The sequence below is a fragment of the Phalaenopsis equestris genome, unplaced genomic scaffold, assembly GCF_001263595.1.
Source record: "Phalaenopsis equestris unplaced genomic scaffold, ASM126359v1 Scaffold000840, whole genome shotgun sequence".
Lineage (NCBI taxonomy): Eukaryota > Viridiplantae > Streptophyta > Magnoliopsida > Asparagales > Orchidaceae > Phalaenopsis > Phalaenopsis equestris.
The window spans coordinates 2033253-2053390 of record NW_018165280.1 but is presented as its reverse complement, the minus strand read 5'-3'; the positions used below and the strand labels follow the sequence as shown (position 1 = coordinate 2053390).

At 37.4% G+C, this 20138-nt stretch overlaps 2 protein-coding genes across 2 annotated transcripts; both read left to right on the top strand.

Annotated features, from left to right (window-relative positions):
- The first annotated feature begins 395 nt into the window (after positions 1–395).
- On the top strand, positions 396–7599 carry LOC110031592 (protein OBERON 4). Its single transcript, XM_020734849.1, has 2 exons — positions 396–3486; positions 6835–7599. The coding sequence occupies exons 1-2, from the start codon at positions 414–416 to the stop codon at positions 7395–7397; spliced, it is 3636 nt and encodes a 1211-aa protein (XP_020590508.1). The 5' UTR covers positions 396–413; the 3' UTR covers positions 7398–7599.
- A 5315-nt stretch (positions 7600–12914) lies between these two features.
- Positions 12915–18238, top strand: LOC110031564 (histone H3.v1-like). The gene is made up of 3 exons (XM_020734812.1): positions 12915–13392; positions 13741–13880; positions 17502–18238. Exons 1-3 carry the CDS (start codon positions 12962–12964, stop codon positions 18044–18046), a joined length of 1116 nt encoding a protein of 371 aa, XP_020590471.1. The 5' UTR covers positions 12915–12961; the 3' UTR covers positions 18047–18238.
- Positions 18239–20138: the final 1900 nt, after the last annotated feature.

Genomic DNA, 20138 nt, shown 5'->3' with positions numbered 1-20138 from the left:
TGATAGAGCGGACATGATGGAGTGGGTCCATCACTCCTTCCGTGCCTGGCCTTAATGAATCGTAATTATGGGAGCTGGCCCTTTCACTCTGGAGTCCGGCTTAGCGACAAGTTGCGTTGACTGGAAGGAAGCTCCAACAAAGCCGAGGTGTCCGAGCCCCTTTTCGCCACTGGCTTTCCCCGCTTCACCTCCTTCCATGCGATTTCCCGGTGGCTCCGTCGCTCTCATCGTCGGAGATCACCCGCCGACACCCGTCTCCGTCGATCCTCTTCATACGGTCAACTTGCGGCGTAGGGTTTCAGCCTCCCTCCTTCCTGCCACCGCTCCGCGAAGAAAGTTAGGGTTGCGGCCAGGTAGCTTGAGTTTCACTTGTCTTCGTGCAGTCTAAGTGGATTTCTGTTCTGTTCTAATCGATGAAGAGGTTGAGGTCCTACGGCGAGGATCTGGATGATGTTGTGGGAAAGGAGTGGGAGAGGCGAGAGATGGACGCCGACCGCTCGTCATCGCGCCGTCGGTTCTATGTGAAGTCGGAGAGCTTGCGAAGATCGTCTTCTTCGTTGTACGACAGATCGATGGATGAAGATCGGGAGGCCATGCGGCCTCCGCGGAAGCGGTTCGACCACGATGTGGACGGGTTTGATAGGCGGAAGATCTTCGATCGGTATCGAGATGGCGGTGGAGGCGTGGATCGGGCGATGCATGTTTCGTCGCCTCGAGTTCCGTATGGGAGCGAACGGATGCAGCGGTCGGAGAGCTTTTCGACCATAAGGAGGGATTTTCCAAAGGGGTTTAGATCGGAGAGGGATCGGTCCCGGCGGGAAGGCTTTGGGGGTTTGTCGTGGAGGAGATTGAGCTGTGGGAAGGAGGCTGCTGATGAGGAGAAGAGGTCTCCGGCAAGGGATTCGGAGGATAGGGGCAGGACGCGGTCCAGGGATTCATCCAGCGGGGAGCAGTCTAAAGATGGTGAGGCTGTGAAAGCAAAATTGGAGAAGGTTCAAAGGGAGAGCTGCAGCAGTAGTGAGATGGAAGAAGGGGAGCTTGAACCCGAGCCTTCTATTGATACTGGAGCGCAGGCTGAGAGGTACTCCCAACATTTTAAAGATAAAAAGGATGTGATTAAGAATGTGTCTGAAGCTAGTTCAGAGAACAAGGACGTGCAATTGAGTATGAAAACGTCAGATTCTGTTAATGGGACTTCTTATGGGGAGAGATCAATGGAGATTGAAGTGACACAGATAACTAGAAATGTCACATTGCAGGAAGATCGGATCGAGATTGTCGAGAAATTCAATGAGGAAATACGAGCGGAAGGAGAAGGCTCTATTGAATTGAGACGGCAAAGAGAAAGTTTTGCTGAACGGCAAGGGGAAGCAAAGGACTTGCCTGAAGATAATTATAAAGAGGAAAAGCCTGAAGATATTCCTTGCGGGGAGAAAAAAGACTTGGCTGAAGATACTTCTTGTAGAGAGAAGAAAGAAATACTTAGTGATGAAAGATCTCCTTTGCCTTCCCAATTTTCTATTCTTGAATCGAAGAATCAGGTTGTGGAGCCGGTGCTCAAGGATGATGAGCTGGCCAACGTTCATAGTTCTTCACTAGATGGAAATTTAGAAGAAATGGTAAAAGAAGTGCATTTTAGAGAGGTTAAAGTGGATGACGAAATGAAAGAGGTGACTTGCGTTGACCTTGAAGTTGTGCAGAGGAAAGACAAAGGTATTGATCAAGTTGGTTTTGGGGCGGAGCAAAGGAAAACAAAAAGTTTTGATCTTCAAGCTGAAACTGTTGGTGAACTTGGTTACTGTAATTCCGTTAAGGAAATTAAATCTGAAAATAACTTGACATCGAAGCCAATATTAGAGAATACAAGAGACAAGGGCAAAAGTATTGCATGTTCTCTTTCTAACATGGCAGATTCAGCCGATGATGAGGATGCTGTGGAAGGTCCCAGTAGCAGCAGAGGCTTTGAACTATTTTTTCATGATCATATCATTCAACCAGATAAGGCTAGCATTGGTGGGCTTTTTGGTGGAAGGAGCAAGAATGAGAAACTTAAATTGGAACCACTGGACCTCTCTCTCAGCTTACCGGGTGTTCCACTAGACCAGAATTCTAAGCCTCCAAACTCAAACCCCTGTTCTCCTGGTCGTACAAAGAGTATTCAATCTTACCCATGTTCCTTCCGGACAATCTCTGATGGATTCACAAATTCAATTTCATTCTCCAGTTCTCAACCATTGGTACACAATCCTAGCTGTTCTCTCACACAGAACTCTTTTGAAAATTTTGAACAGTCAGTTGGTAGCCGTCCTATATTTCCTGGTGTAGATCAGGTTTCCAGTGGCACCATACGGCAATCTCAGACATCCATTGAGCCCAAACGAAAGGGAGGAGCTGGGGCACTCTTCCATAGAGTGCTCTTGAATGGTAACCATTCCCAGGACTCCATTCCTGGCGTGAATGGGCACCATAATTTGAACTCAAACCCATTATTGAGGCAACCAAGTTTCCCAAGGCAGTCTTCCCCTCAGAGTGTTGGATCCCGTGACACTTTGTCTGAGCACAGTAAGGATAAGAGGATGTTAACAAGAGAAAGAAGCTTTAACAGTCTGTGTAAGAGTGAGCAACGAGAAGGTGAACAGATTGTTGTTAATGTGCTGAGTGTTGTTGAGAGGATCATCACCAGGATAGTCTCAGAACCCTTACATGTGATGGAGAGGATGCTTCATGATATGTCAGAGCATTCCATGGAGTACCTGAAGGATTCTATATGCAAGATGCTTTCTAACACGGATAAACGTGGGCAAATACATGCATTGCAGGGTACCCTCCAGAAAAGATCTGACTTGACTGCAGAAACTATGTCAAGATGCCCGAAGACTCTGTTGGAGATATTGGTGGCTCTAAAGACTGGACTCCCAGATTTTCTTCAGAGATCCAATAATATTCAATCTTCTGATCTTGTTGAGATCTATCACAACTTGAGATGTCACAATATTGCATGTAGGAGCATGCTTCCTGTTGATGATTGTGATTGCAAAATTTGCTCTAAAAAGAATGGATTTTGTAGCGCTTGCATGTGTCTCATTTGTTCCAAGTTTGACATGGCGTCTAATACTTGTAGCTGGGTGGGCTGTGATGTGTGTCTCCATTGGTGCCATACAGATTGTGGGTTAAGAGGTTCTCATATTAAAAATGGCCGAAGTTCTTCGGTGGCTCCGGGAGCCACTGAAATGCAGTTTCATTGTGTTGCCTGTGGGCATCCTTCAGAGATGTATGGCTTTGTGAAGGAAGTTTTCAAGATGTGTTCCAAGGACTGGAAAGTTGAAAATCTTGCTAAGGAACTTCAATATGTGAGGAGAATATTCTGTACCAGTAATGATACGAGGGGTAAAAGTTTGTACCAAGTTGCTGGACAAATGCTGGTGAAACTGGAAGACAAAAAGAAGCATTCTGAAGTGATTAAAAATATCATGTCATTTCTTTCAGGTGAGTCACTTTATTTGCTTGATTTCATTTTTTTTATTTTTGTGATTATAAGCTTGTTCTTCTCAATAACAAATTTCATATTTTATTTTCTCTTGTCACTTGAAGTATATTTTTTTGTCTTTCCATTTATAGTTTAGTTGTTGATAGATTTTTTTAATGCTTTGATATGAACCTGATAGAACGTTTTATTGTGTTGATATAAGCAATTGGAGGTGATTTTTTACTTTTTTATCGATGCACTTCATTTGCCAACTTGAATGGAATAAGTTTGATAAATGTGACATTTATTCCCATTATTTTTTTTCTTGAGTATCGGACAATTATTTTCTCTTGGGTTCCTCCATTTGTCACTTCTCATCTTTATGAGATAAAATTTTTTGTGGCACCAGATGAAGTTCATGTCCGTTATTTTTTTTTTTTTTTTTTTGCTCGAAGTTTTATTATATTTATATGTGATGATCAATGACCCATATGAGACATCTGCAACTATCTGTAAGGTTTTTGTGAATCTACCACTTGAAAAGCTACTGTCGAAGCAATTGATTTTAGGGGGATTTACAGACATACCACCTGAAACTAGTATATTTACATATCAAAACCTAAACTTTACAATTTACATACTAACCATCTGAAATGTCAAATGTGCTCTGACATACCACTCTAATACACCGTCAGCACCTACCTTCGTTCCTGCACGAATCCCCTTATCGTCTCCGTTGAAATCAATTTCAGCCAGACTTCCAGCTACTCACCCTTCTTGCTTTTAAGGGGAATCTCGAGATTACCGAGATTTTCTGCTGTGGAAGGTTGGGAGCAAACCTATGGCCTTCTCCCGTGCACCGATAGCAACCTATTACTTGTTTTGGTTTATGGCTTGCTCATGTTCAAGGCTCCGTTAGGCTTCACCGATCCATGCCTGCTCCATGCCTGCGAGCCAGTAGCATCTTAATGTGCTGCCAGTAGCATCTTAATGTGCTTTGCTGGCAAAAGCGGAGGAAATAGCTGCTTGAAGTCTTGCAAGGGCATCAAGCTCACACTGGAAAAACCGGCTAGTTCTTGTAGGAGCCTCTTCCGTGATAGAACCGGAAGGTGCTACTTTGAGCGACTTCAAAGTTGCAGGAATAGGAAGAGCTTCTTCATTAGTCGAGATTGGAGGAGAATTAGCAACTGGAAGGTTTTCAACTTGAATTTTCGATTCCTGGATTGGCTTGCCATGGCAGAGACCCATGGTAAAATAATTCCAGCTAGGTAAGAGAGAGAAAAACTATTTACATATCTAACTGTTAAATTTTAATTTTTACATATACGCCTCTTTATCTATGCATGAGAAGGTGCATTTCACCTTTAAAAGGTTAAAATGGTGGCAATTTTTATGCGGCATGAAAGATTTGAGCGGTAGAAATGTAAAAAATAAAGTTTAAATGTCAGATATGTAAATGCATAGGAATGGGGTGGTAGATAAGGTAAACGCCCCTTACATTTATTATCAATACCTAAAGCTATTTCTTTGTCGAGCCAACAAATATCTCGAAGCGTTGAGCGTACTTGCCCCTGAATCCATACATAAAGTAGAACGTAATTTAGCATGTAGCAGGCTTTTAGGATGACTTGGTGTTTACTATATGAGCTTTGGTAGGCTTACAAGTTTTATCATTATCATTAATTTCTTGTGTATGGAATCCTATGTTTAAAAAGTGATGTTCTCGAACACAAACTAGATGGTTCTCACTCGCTAAAATTAGCAATCATACATTCCAAGGTCATGTAATTCCCATTTAATCTGCTTCTTATTAAAGCTTGGTAATTGGTATTATGGTTAAGAAGTGTTGACACAACCTGCACAATTATTAACGAAAGTATTAGATTTAATGAGTAGTTAGGAGCATACCTATATTGTGGCCAATTGAAGCATCAAGAAAGATTAAAGATGATCCCATTTTATGATTCAAATACCATACCTTTCTCACTTTTCTAATCTCAAGCTGCATTGTATCAGTTTTCACTTTTGCTGAATAGTGATTTAAGGTGGGGTTTTTCGAATTTGTATTCAGTTTACTTAGCCGCATTGATATAAATGATGAATGCTTTGATACATAATGATGTATTAGAAATAATTGATTTGATGTGAGTTTGATTATGGATTATGGATCCTTTTGAAATATTGGCCTTCTTTCTCGTAATCCTTTGAATGCCTTCAACTTCCTTAAGACACTTAATTCGTAATTCATTAATCCAGTTACAAGCCATAAAATCTTTATTTATAAAAATGCGGTTGCAAGGAAAGACCAAACTAATTTGTAGGAAGATTTACATCCCTACCACTCAATTCCTATTTATTTAACATATCTAACAACCTATATTTTAATTTTTACATACATACCCACCTTATCGATCCATAAGAAAGTGTATGAACATGGGGAACATAATCTGAAGGTTTTGACTTCGTATGTTGCCATGCATTATGTCTTGTTGAACTCTTATCTATAAACTATATTACTTCTCCCTAAGATTTACATTATATTTACGGGAAATTTACGGACATGCTACAAAATTGTTATGCATTTACCTGTCAAACACCTAAACTTTAATATTTGCATTCATAACACTCAAATTTTTAACATTACATAAAAATAATATTTTTTTAACTTTTGAAGAGTCGAATGCATTTTATTATGCATTGGTTTGTACCACCAAAGTGTTATAAATGTAGGTATCAAATTTTAATTGTTAGATATGTAAATCCATAAGAGTTGTGGTACGTATGTAAATTTTATGTATTTCTTTATTAAATTCAAATATTTACATACTTGCCACTTAGTTACTGTGTATCGACATTTCTAACACTTAAACTTCACTTCTTACATAAATGCACCTGATCTTTGGATGAAAATGAGTATTTTATCCTCTGGAATTTATGTACGTAGCACATAATTTGTATGTATTTATATATCTTCATATATATGTATTTATATATGTCACACCTACACACACATAACACTCGATATCTTTAATATCAAATAAAAAATAGCACTATTATCACTTTTAAACTCAAATAATTATTTTTATGCATAGATTTAAAGCACGTAAGTATGAAAGTTTAGGGTTAGATATGTGATTACAATAGAATTTTGTACTAGGAATGTAAATTTTTCTTAAACTTTTAAAAATCAAAATAGTGGTATTTGGGAGATGATATGAAATATTTGTGGCATAGCGTTAAAGCATGAAAATATTATGTATGTAATCATGAAAATTTTGCTGTTAGATATGCAAATACATAAGAATTATGTGGAATGCATGTTTATTATAGCAAATTTACGGACTGTTCTTTCATCACATTACTTACAGAAAGTGAATCCAGCTCCAACATTGCTCCTCCTCTCTACCCTCCCACAGAACCACCCAGAAACAACGATCAAAGAGGCAACGCTGCAGCTTTCCCAATCGAAGAAACCCCATGGTTATCTCCCATTTCTTCAACCAAAATATCTCGCCTGCAACACAACACTGCTTCTGATGACAATCAGCTCTGCAGGCAAAGGAAGGATTCTTCTCTACTCCAAATAAACTTTGAAAAGAAACCAATGGTTGATGAACTGGAGAGAGTTGTTGGATTCAAGCAGGCCGAGGCTAAGCTGTATCAGGAGCGCGCCGACAATGCTAAACGAGAGGCCGACGGGCTGAAGTGCATCGCGACGGCGAAAAATGGGAAGATTGAAGATGAATACAGAACAAAAATGGCGAAATTACAGCTATATGAGGCCGAGGAAAATCGTCGGCAGAAGATGGAAGAATTGCAAGCTTTGGAAAAGGCACACCATGATTTTGTTAGTTTGAAGGCGAGGATGGAGGCTGAGATTAAAGATCTTCTTTTGAAAATGGAAGCTACCAGTCGTAATTTCAATGCCTGAATAAGGATCTTTTTTTTTTCTCTCTGTATTGTAATGAGTAAATCTCAGTTTTTTTTTATTATTATTATTGTTCTTCATTCTGTTGTATGTTGTAGGTTAGATAATCAGGTTTTATGAGTTTTAATTTTATTAAGCTAACTAGATTTCTGTACAGGAAGGTGCTTTTATGGATAAATGGAAAGTAAGTGGATTTTTAGAAGTAGCTTATGTTTGAAGCTAACATGTTAACGGTAACCCTGACTACATTGTGTGTAAATGTTTTCCCTTATCTTTGAGTTGGTGTATGCCACTTTTCATGAAAAGTTATTCCATGCGAATCCTTGCGGTGTCCGATCTTCACCGTCCATCACAGTTTTGGTGGGACTTATTTTTAATTTTTTTTTAAATTCCCATCGAAGTCGTGATGGACGGTGGAGATCGGACACCGCATGCATGTCTGCATGTGAGATGTCCGCACGGAATAACTTTTCCTTTTCCACCCCGTTAAGCAATTTGGCCGGGTAGTAATTTGATTGTTTGAATCATGTTATATTAAATTTATTGAATTGAATAGTAATTCATATTAATTTTAAATTTTTGGATAGATATTCATTAAAAAAACAGGGCGTTTACTTGCCTATCATTTAAATCTAACGACTCAAATTTAAAATTTTATATTTTAACCACCCTAAAAATTCCTTTTAATCTTAATTTCAAATAATCCACTAATGAATTTTTAAGTTCTTTGACGCACTTTTCTCCTGAATTAGAGAACATGGAATTATAATGTTGAGGCACAATATTCGTTTAATAATAATTGTCATAGGGGGTTGTGAATGTCGTTGAATATTTTTTGAGGTAGTAGTCTGCTGTAAATGTTGTAGACAGTGATTGTAATGTTAGCTTGTTGTGGAGTCTGTGGTTTAAAACTATCATAGTGATCGACCATGCGGGTCGTAGGCAGTAGCTTCAAGAGCGTTTGTTGGTCATGTATGTCGTAACTGGTCATATAGGCTATAGTGATGAGTTGTAGTAATGATTGTAAGCCGTAGAAATGAAAGTTAGGAGATGCATGAGTTGTGGACTACGTCGGTCGTAGTAAAAACTGTAATTATAGTATACCACAGAGGACATATAACATAGTGGGGAGCTATGAGAGAAGAACTTCAAGAGTTTGGAGAATTTTACAGTATTCTAAGATGATTGTAAGCAGTTATTGCATGGAGTTACACCATACTCTAGGTGTATTATTACATCATTTTTTGGGCACATTGTTGTAGCCTCTTCAAAGTGCATCATTACACTATATTTGATGTGCGCTTTTACACGGTATTCGAGATGAGTCGTTACATCGTATTTGTGGTGCATTGTTGCATAATCTTTGGGTTTGTTGCTACATCATAAGTTTCATCAATGTCATTGAGTAATGGGAGACTGATGGTGGTCCACAGAGGCCGACGAGAAGTTGTTGGCGACCGCATGAGCAAAATATATTCATCAGGTGTTCGATCTAAAATAACACTTAGATTTGATCCTTTCCAATTCTAGCTCCAATCCCTCCTCCCTCCTCTTCATGAGAGGGGTAGGGCCATTTTATAGAGTATGGGAGTGTCTTCCCTTCAAATAATGAAGGATTCATGTAAACACCATCGAACTACCCAGAGAGAATCATGTAATTGCATGATGATTTGTGAACATTTGAGGGTCCAAAAAATGTCAAAATTGAGCAGTCCTAGGCATGTTGGATTCATCTCATCAAGATGTTTAAATTGATTATTAGCTTATCAGATTTATAATATGTTTGACAATTTAAATCGTCACTCAAAGCATCAAAATGTACTTTAATGTCTTGATCCGAAGTTTGTTTGACTTGATTAGACAAATTTTGGTCTCATCGTGTTTGTCTAATCGAACTGGTTCATTTGACTATAAATTTGTTGAAGTCGGAGTTTTGGATTATTTTTAATTTCAAAATAAAGTTTTTTTTTTGTTAAAAATTGCCTTGGGATTCGTGTTGATCGTCTCGAGATTATGTCAAACGATAAAACTTATTAATGGCGTATCAATAATGAAAAGTAATTAAAATCTAAATTCTATTCAAATATTGTTAAAGTTGTAACAAACTTTAAAATTTGAATTTAACATTAAAATTATTAGGTAAAGTTAATTTATTCAATCAATTTATAGTGGATTTGCTGAATTTATTAAAAAATTATGCTGATTTTCCGAAATTAAGAAAATGAGTGATATTTTACGAATAATATTTTAAATCTATCGAAATATTGTTTTGATTGAGATATAGTTAATATTTGAATATTAACTAATATTCTTTATTTTATTAAAATATATAGATGGATGTTGTTAGTATTTAAGATTTATCAAAAAATTTAAGCATCATTAATTTTGAAATTTGCCTTTTAATATTGATGTCTGCTAAACATTTGCGGCAATAGATTAATAGAATATCGTATTAGCATTGCACGAGAATACACACACTTGCATGCAGGAAAACAACAGGTTGAGATACCATAAATTTTTTCATGTGGAAAACATTGAAAGTGAAAAAACCACATAGTTTAATCTAGTTGTAAAAGTCCACTATAAGTTAATTTTTACAGAGATATCTTGTCTCACGGTTGGGAAATGATTACAAAATCTTCTTAATTACAACGTCGGCGTACAGATGAATTTGTTGCAAGGAACGAACGACGATCAATAGCGATTGACGACGTTCGGCAAGTGATGGCCGGCAGAGTAGATGGTGGCCGATGACGGCAAAAAGTGTTACTGGATTTCAGTTCCTTTCAAGCTCTTAACTCCTCCTCATGAGGGAAAAAAATTGAGCACGTAAGACGTACGCAGCGCTGCGTACGTCATGGAGGTTATTCATAGGATTTTGGGGGGTTATATCTGTGTTATATCCTCTATAACATACTTGTACCTTCTAGTAAGTTTTGTGTTTCAGTTTACATATATTTATATATTACAGGTAGGTTACAGAGAGGTTACAGAGGGTATAACACGAATACAACTCTCCAATTCCCTCTAAATAACCTTCTTGACGTACACAATGCTGCGTATGCCTGAGAGGGGTGAGACTTATTCATAAATTTATAGATGCAATTAATGCAAGACTATGAATAACTTTGATTGGACAAACGGGAGAGGTTCTCTATGTCAAACATCGTTGCAATTAAGCAAGCTTGAGTTCTTTTAATTCATTTTATCGAGATGCTTGATTTGGCTATATATTCGACAAAGTTAACATTTATTTGATGTTCTAAATATGTTCGAAAAACTTTCAAAAATAGATCAAATCAATTTTGATATCATTAAGTCCATTGTCAATAAAATTATTATGAAATTAGTGTCATTTGATAAAAATTCATTGATAACTTATCACTTTACCCTATTAATCTATCGGTTTGAAAATTTCAAAATCCTGCAAGCTCAAAATTATTTGTGTCTATATATATATAGAGTACTGAATCATTATAAGAAAAATGTAAGCATATATTTAATCACAAACTCAATTTTAAAATGTAAATTGAGATAAAACCTTAAGATAAGATTGAAACTCAATATTTTTATTTACATATTTAAGCTATAAATAAATAAAAATCTAATATTAAATATAAATTTTCAAACGTTTTATAAACAACTCAATTTAAGGGTTTGTTTGGAGCAGCTTATAAGTATGGGCGGCATTTTCATTGAAAACGCCGCCGTACCGTTTCGTTCGTGCGTTTCGTCAGCTTATCTGAAACTGCATTTGGGTTTTTGCACTTAACGCAGGCTGCGGGTCGACCCCTGCAGCCGGCCCGCTTGCCGCGTTTCAAGATAAACAAGCACAAACTGCCCCAAACGGACCCTACAAACAGCGATGCAATACAAAAATACTAGCTTTCCTTCACTTATGTTTTTATTTGAAAGAGTTGTAAACAGTACAATTCCCAGTGTGGGACTAAAAGAGATCCTAACAAATCTCTAGCGGTGATACTTTATATTAAACAATACTAGGGATATTTACACACGTTCCCCGATTCCTATATTTACATAATAACACTTAAATTTTCTTTTTATATTTATATCACCAAAATATTTCATATCACCCAGTATATTTTATATCAAGATCAAAAAGTTAGACACAACAATCATTTCTTAATACAACGGTTGTAAACAAGGGTCAAGTCGGCAGATGATGACGACCGATGATGGTTAACAGTAATTGATATGCGACGTTAGAAGATGGTTTGGGCTACATAGGTCGATGGTTATTCATCATGTCTTAAATACAAATGCTATCCATAACAAGCATATTTGAAATATAATGGTTGTAAATAGGGATTGACGATAATAAATGATGATCATTGGCGCTAGTCGATGGTGGCTCAGAAGGAGTGGCCGACGATTATGGAGGTCGGTGGTTATTATTGAGGTTTCAATAATAGTTTCAGATACGTCATTTGTATTTGGAATATAACATGGGTCGCCAACAATAGGCAACGAAGCATGGTAGCGGTCGATTGTGGTTGGCGGCTATGAAGACTCATGGTTATCACAAGATATTTAAGTTTTAAATATGATTATCATATTTAGAATACACCGACTGCAAAATAAGGTTTATTGAGGGCTAATAGTGAAGACTATTTGTTATCATCTTGGTTAATTTATGTGTAACTTCCCTATCCACAAAATTGAATGGTTCAAGATTATCTCTCTTCATTATAGATGAATTCTTAATGATTTTAAGTGCCTTGATGATTTTGAAATAAAGTGATATTTGACTTGTTGGATTTCTCTTGTAAGGCGCTCGATTTGGCTCTAAACATGACACATTTAGAGTTTATTCAACCAATCAAATGACGATCAAAAGCCCCCTAATTGTGCTTCAACTGATTGATCCGTACTTGATTGGAGTCGGGTTAGACTATTGGGCTGTCCTTATCAATACGATCAATGTCCCTACAAACTTGTTGAATTTCTTATAAAATGTGCATTAGAGATTTGTGGTTGATGAAAATTTATTGATTAGTCATCAATACTTATTTTTAAAATTAAAATAGTACTATTTTTTATGATATAAGAGATCTGAATACTACAAATATAACAAAATAAAGCTCAGATATTAGATCTATAAATATAAAGGTATTTGATGGCATGCATGTAAATATCCCAAATTTAAACTTAAGGAAATGAAATTTCTTATAAATGTTATTTTAAAAAAGAAATTTTAATTTAAGTTTTAAGAAAATAATTACAGATCATTATCTGTAAAAATGTAGATGGGCCTACGTGGCCTGTGGTTTGATCCATGGGCCACGCATGGATGATGGAACGCAGGACACCTGCACGGAGACATAAGGATTGCCACGCTGGCGATCTCCGTGGACCAATCGAACGGTCCATTATTTACTTCCGGTCAATGCCCAAACTTTTACGGTCAGCCCCTACCCCACCACACCCCATCACTATAAATACCCTTCTCGCGCGCTGAAACCGTTTCATCCGCCTCTACTTCTTCTGCAACAAAACCCCTAAACCCTAAACTCTCACTCCGGAATTCTTTTCGTTTCTTCGGCCTCATGGTGAGGACAAAGCTGACTGCTCGCAAGTCAACCGGCGCGAAGGCTCCGCCCATGCACCTGGCGACCAATGCGGCGAGGAAGTTTGCTCCGGCGATCGGCGGCGTCAAGAAGCCCCACTGCTTCCGTTCCGGAACAGTGGCTCTCAGAGAGATCAGGAAATACCAGAGGAGCACCACGGAGCTGCTCATCCGCAGGCTTCCATTTCAGAGGTTGGTGCTTGAAATCGCCCAGGACTTCAATACTGATCTCCGTTTCCAGAGCTCTTCTGTCGTTGCTCTCCAGGAGGCTTCTGAAGCATACTTGGTCGGGATTTTTGAGGATGCTAATATCTGCGCCATTCACGGCAAGAGGGTTACGATTATGCCGAAGGACGTTCAACTCGCTCGCAGGATCCGCGGTGCCTTAGCTTTTTTTAGTTGGGAGTTTATGCTTTAATCGATTAAGAAATGCACATATTAGTTTTTTTTTTTCCCCCGTTTTTTTTTTCTTTTTCTTTCTGGTCAAAGGTTAGAACTCTATACGGGCGACGGTGTGTGTATAATGTAAGTTGGTCATGAAGATGGGTTCAATTAGGTCATCTTCTGGTTTCTGATGTGATGTTTTTCCATTGTTGCAATAGATCTTTTGTTGGTCTCTCATTTTAGTTAATTCGTTGAAGATTTTGATTTCTGTTGGGAAACATGATGCTATCTGCGCAAGCGAGATTCTATTATGCGCTATCGGCACTTAATCTGTTAAAAAATTGCTCCTTAAGTACAAACTCTGATCTTAAATAGCTATCGGCCCAAAATTTTATTTCGATTTTACATTAACAAATGTTCCTCATTTCTCCATGCGCCTCCTTCGATGGCTGTCCCCAACCTGGAGCTCGTTTTCACTGAGACTCACCTTGACATTGTTATATCTACGAACTGTTGTGAGTAGTTGAATACGTGGTTCTCAACTCATGTGTTGTTGCCACATTTTTTGGGTGTATAATTGGAAAAATTATTTCATACGGATCGGGCACCTCCGATCCGGACCGTAAATCACCTGATTTACGGTCCTGATGTATTTCGGTGGGCTCCACCCAAAATTTTTTTTTTTAAGACGGAAATTATCTTGGCCGTAGATCATCGTGATCTACGGCCAATATCGAGCACCGCATGCAGAGATGCATGCGGTGTCCGCACGCAATAATCCCTCGTATAATTGCGCTTTATTTAACTTGCGTCATTTTATCATTTTTAGAGTTCATTGTTTTATTGTAAGATTCTTGACGCAATAAAACAAGGGGTGTTGGTGGTGGTTTGTAATGGTTGATAAGCGGTGCTCGATAGTAGTTGGTGGTTGTGAGAGCATGAAATGTTTGTTTGGTCTTTGGTTTAGAACAACACTATGAATCAACTTCTAAGTTCAATCTAGCCAAGTGCTTTTCTCTTCGCTTCTCTTCATGAAGGGGGTAAGGTTTTATTTATAGAGTATGTGAGTGTCTTCTATGCAAAGAAGGAAGGATTTCAGATAATTTAATTGGAAAAGCCAAGGAGGTTATCATTGCGATATTATGACTTTTTGTTCATATTTAGATGCCTTAATAATGTTAAAATTGAGTGATTATGAGTTTGTTGTATTCGTTTCATTGATACGCTCAATGTGACTAAAAGTTTGTCAGGTTTTTAATTTGTTTGACCCTCAAATTAATAACTCTAAGCTTTCAAATGTGGTTTAATGGCTTGATTAGAACTTGATTTGACTCAAATTGAAACAATTTTGGTGCATTAAGTTTGTCTCATGAGTTGATCAATTTAATTATAAGTGTACAAAAATTAGAGTGCTAAATGATTTTTAATTTGAGTTTAAAGATTTTTTGCTAAAAAAAACATTGATATTCATACCAATTCCATTAAGATTCATAGTAAATGATAAAATTTATTGATAAAGTGTCAATTGCCCCCTTTTTTTATGATTTGGTTTCTTGTCTGAAAATTATCAACATTCAGAAAATTGGCTAAACTTATTGAAAAGAAGTTAGAAATATCTTAAGTTTTCCGATGGTGTGCGACACACTTGAGAAGTAGACTGGGCCCAGCTTGGATTTGGCCAACTGGTCGGCAGCAGGTCGAGGAGGTGGAGTGGGTCCGACTTGGAACGGGTAAAAGGGTCAACTTGTCAGGGGACGCGGGGCGTAGCGGATTTGAGAACTACATTAGTTGTGAGTCATGTATGTTGTAGTTGTTCACTTAAGTCGTATTGAGATATCGTAATGTTATTAGATTAGAGTTGCATAAGCTGCGAGCCACGTAGGGTGTATGTAGTCACATAGGACGCAGTTGTGAGTTGTATTAATATTTGTTGGTTGAAGAGATCAGAGTTGCAACCTGCATGAGTTGTGGACCACAAAAGCCATAGTAAGAAGTTGTGGTAGTGAAGCACATGGACTTTAGGCCATAATGAGGAGCTATAAAAGGAGAAATTTAGATGTTCAAAGGTTATCTTATTGTGGCTATGAAAATTGTAAATAGCTATTATGATGAGTTACACCGTACTCAAGATGCATTGTTACGTCGTATGTGAGTGTACCATTCCACCGTCTTGGTGGTGCATTCTTAAGCTGCATTTGGGTTACGTCGTTACACCATCTTTGAGGTGTGTTGTTACACCTTAAGATTCATCGACACCATCGAACAGGGGCATGTCGACTATGGTCACTGACAACCAACGAATGGTGATCAACATCCATGTGAGCTTGTTTGTTGGAGCTTCAGTTCAAAACAACGCTGTTATACGACTCATTGTCCTAGTGCAACTGTAGCTTTCAATCTCTCTCATTTCTCCTCTTCATGAATGGAGTACAACTCTATTTATAAATTTTGGGAGTGCCTTTTGTACAAATAAGGACAAATTCTAGACCATCCATGATTGCACAAAATTCAGTAGACATATTGACAATGTTATAATTTATTATTGGATTTATCTCAATGAGACACTGAGTTTGATCGAAAGTTTGTTGGATTTAGTATCTATTTGACTCTCTTATTAACCCTTGTAAATTACCAAATGTTGTTTAGTGATTTGATGCATGTTGGATTCGACTTATAATGGAATAATTTTGGTGTCATTATGTTTGTCTCGTCGAGTCGTTCAATTTAACTTATAAGTTTGTTGAAATGAGAGTTTTAGATGGATTTTAATGCAACTTTGAAGATTTATTGCTAAAAAAATTGTTTTGAGATTTTCGCTCATTGTCTCGAAATTCATGTCAAATAATAAAATTTATTAACGATATATAAATAATGATAAGTAATTAATATTTAATTTATTTAAAATTTACTAAAATTAAGAATATTTTTTTTATTTATCATTAAATGTATGAGGTAAGATTAATTTATTCAAACAATTTATAGTCCATCTCATGAATTTAATAAAAATTTACAACCACATTAAAAAATTGTACTCATTCCCCTTTAGTTTCTAAAATTATAATAATAATGATGTGTGCTAGAAGATTCATGACAGTAGAATAATATATTATTTTCTTAACATCATATGAAAACTCAACATACACACAAATAAAGAAAAATAATCAGTTGAGACCACTTGTACCACAGACGAAAAAATATTACAAGGCATCCCAAGTTATAGTGTCGACATGCAGATAAATTTGTTGCAAGGAATGTGCGGTGACCGATGGTGGTTGAAGACAGTCAAAGATGGTTAACGATGACAGTAGCGATGCTGGACTTCAACTCTTTAAAGTTTCAAGCTCTTCTTCAAACCTCAAGCTCTCTCTCACCGACTGCAATTAGTGACGAAATTTGAACCACTCAAATCAGAATGTCCAAAGAGGTTCATTTGATCATACAGTTTTTGATAGACCTTTGAGTGTCTTAATGATGTTGGAATTGAGTGATATTGGGTTAGTTGGATTTGTCTTGTCGAGACACACTATTTGACTACAAGTTCGCAAATTTAACATCCATTTGAATTTCCAAATGTGACTAGAAAGGTTCAAAAAAAATATTTAATGGCTTGATCTTGGCTCGATTTAGTTCAGATTTGATCAATTTTAGTACAATTAGTTTCGTCTCGTCGAGCCGGTCAGTTTGACTTTAAGTTTGCCGAAATTGAAGCATTTTATGACTTCTAATTAAAGTTTTTAATTTTTTTTTGCTAAAAAAATTGACATGAGATATGTGTATTACCTCAAAATTTGTGCTTGATGATGAAAATTTGTTGGAGGCTTATCAGTTAAATGGGAATATTGACGGACAAATTCCAGTATTTGATCTTCCATTTAATTTTATATTTAACGAAATGAATTTTTTTTGTAAATATAAAATAATAATATATTATTATAATAGATGGCACTCAGCGGTCGAACCACAGTGACTTGCCATCGACCACAAATGGAACGCAAGACACCCGCAAAAACAAAAGGATTGCCAAGCTGGCGATCCTCGTGCTCCATAAAAACGAGATCCTCACCCTTCATTGTAACCCAATCGAACGATCCATATTTACTTTCCGCTGAATCCCAGAATTTTTGAACTTTAACCAGTCGCCACCCGCGTCACCCCATCCTTACAAATACCCATATCATGCTTGTCTCCAATCTCATCCACCTCTACTTGCTCTACAACAAAACCTAACCCTAAATTCTTACTCCTGAACTCTTCTCCTTTCTTCATCTTCATGGCGAGGACAAAGCAAACTGCTCGCAAGTCAACCGGCGGCAAGGCTCCGCGCAAGCAACTGGCGACCAAGGCCGCAAGAAAGTCTGCTCCGGCCACCGGCGGCGTCAAGAAGCCACACCGCTTCCGTCCCGGAACAGTGGCTCTCAGAGAGATCAGGAAATACCAGAAGAGCACGGAGCTTCTCATCCGCAAGCTTCCATTTCAGAGGTTGGTGCGTGAAATCGCCCAGGACTTCAAGACTGATCTCCGCTTCCAGAGCTCTGCTGTCGCTGCTCTCCAGGAGGCTTCTGAAGCGTACCTGGTTGGGCTTTTTGAGGATACTAATCTCTGCGCCATTCACGCCAAGAGGGTCACGATTATGCCAAAGGACATTCAGCTCGCTCGCCGGATCCGCGGCGAAAGAGCTTAAGTGCTTTTAGGCTTTATAATTGTAGCTTCAAGATTTCGTTTGGGGTTTATGCTTCAATCGATTAAGAAATGCTTATATTAGATTTCTCTTTTTTTCTCGTTCAAAGTAAGGGTTTTAATGGGCAACGTTGTCTGTATTATGTAAGTTTCTTATGAAGATGCGAATTATTGCAATTATCTTAATGATTTCTGATCTGAAGTTTGTTCTTGTTGCAATAGCTCTCGTTTTAGTCTATCATCTCTGTTATTTGTAAAGGATTTGAATCATGTTGTGGAAACATGAAGCTGTATGCGCAAGCGAAGTTCTATTATACGCAACTGGATTCCACTTTCAGATTATAGAACACAATTCAAGTGATGCGGATCATGTGATTATATGATTCTATCCTATTGAGTCTTGCCATAATTTATGCATACATCATTAGGTAATAACGGGGGATTGTAAATATTGTTGTTTATTCATAACTCTTAATTATGACATAAAATGAGACACTTGTAATTTTTTATTATCTTTTGGAAGTCTCATCCATTTATAAATAGATGATAGGTCTTAAGGGATGAGTAGACCACCATAAGGAGAGAATCTTATCAAGAAGATCAAGAGGAGGAAGAAAATTCGGCAAGAAGAGGAAGGAGTGGAGAGGGTTTAGAATTGAGGGAGAGGTCTTATAGAGAGAGATTTAGGTGATTCCTTAATGTAATGAGCCTGTAATTCTTCTTTTGTGCTAGTGAATTTGGTAGCGATTCTTTCCATGGATGTAGGTCTAAGGATCGAATCACGTAAATTTTTTTGTTTTTATGTTCTTATTTGTTGTGGCATTTCTTTCCTCTATTTTTTTTTTTTGTTTTCTTTTGTACATGCTTGTTGTGTTTTCAGTTCTTGGAAAATGAATTTTTATATCAGCTCAGGTTCTTGGATTCAGGGAGATTGCTTGGTTACTGTTGTCATCTCCCTCGTAAAGAGAAATCTAATATGCATGTTCTTATTTGGTTACTGTTGTCATCTTCGGCAATCCCAATCCTTGGCTTCCAGTAAAGTCCACGACAAGGAAAGAGAAGAACCACGTAAAGGGAGAGTTCGGCAGTTAGCAAGGTGAACTCCTATCCATTTGGCGAAAACAGAAGAAGCAAGCGTTTAAAACTGTTGCAAGAAGTACTGTACAAGCATACGAGGGAGAACAATAAACCACAAGCAAGAAAGGAACAAAAAGGGTCTTCGGTAGTCCTTTTTTTGGGCTGAAGGGGTTCGGCTTGAAGCAGCTTGCAGGTTCTTCCATCCAAGAAGAACAGCCCCTCGACATATATTCTTTGGCAATTTTATTATCAATTCTTAATCATCTAACTCAATAAATAGGGAGTTCTTTGGAACAATTCTTGTAGGTGTTCTGCGGAGTTGATTTCACAACAAATATGCATGTTTTTAATGATAAAATTGAATTATTTAAATTCTATTGGATATTCATCTTGGATGATGGACTTGACATTTCTTTGTTTGTTTGATCGTATATGAGTATTTTACAGAACTTCGTTGCCCTAGGAAAAAAGAATGCATGCAAATGGTCGTGGAAGTGTTACTTTACTTTCAATAAGCTTATATTCTTGTTTGATGAGTGATTTTTGTTGTTCATATCCTACTTGCATCGTGCTTTTAATATGTTATTGAAATATCACATCAACATACATTGAATTTTAAATTTTATTTGCATCGTGCTTTTAATATGTGACACATTTATGTTAGATAGTGGACACAAGAAGTGTCAGACATATCATTGTTGCTTTATTACACATTTTGGTAAGTGATATATTATGTTTTTTATATATGGATGATGTGCTATTTGCCGCAACAAATATGAAGAAGATTAGAGGCTTGAATGAGCTATTATCATGAGAGTTTTAAATGAAAGATTCAGATCCAACCAAGAAAATCCTCGGTATGAGAATTAGTAGGGATGGATGTGAAAAGTGTTATGATGTGGAATCTGATTATGTCGATCAATTAGTTGCTCAAAACTTTAAGTTTCGCTAACCAAGTTTGACGATGAGTTTGCTCAAGGGATAGAGGTGGGGATCCCCTATATTGGGTTCGGGGGCAG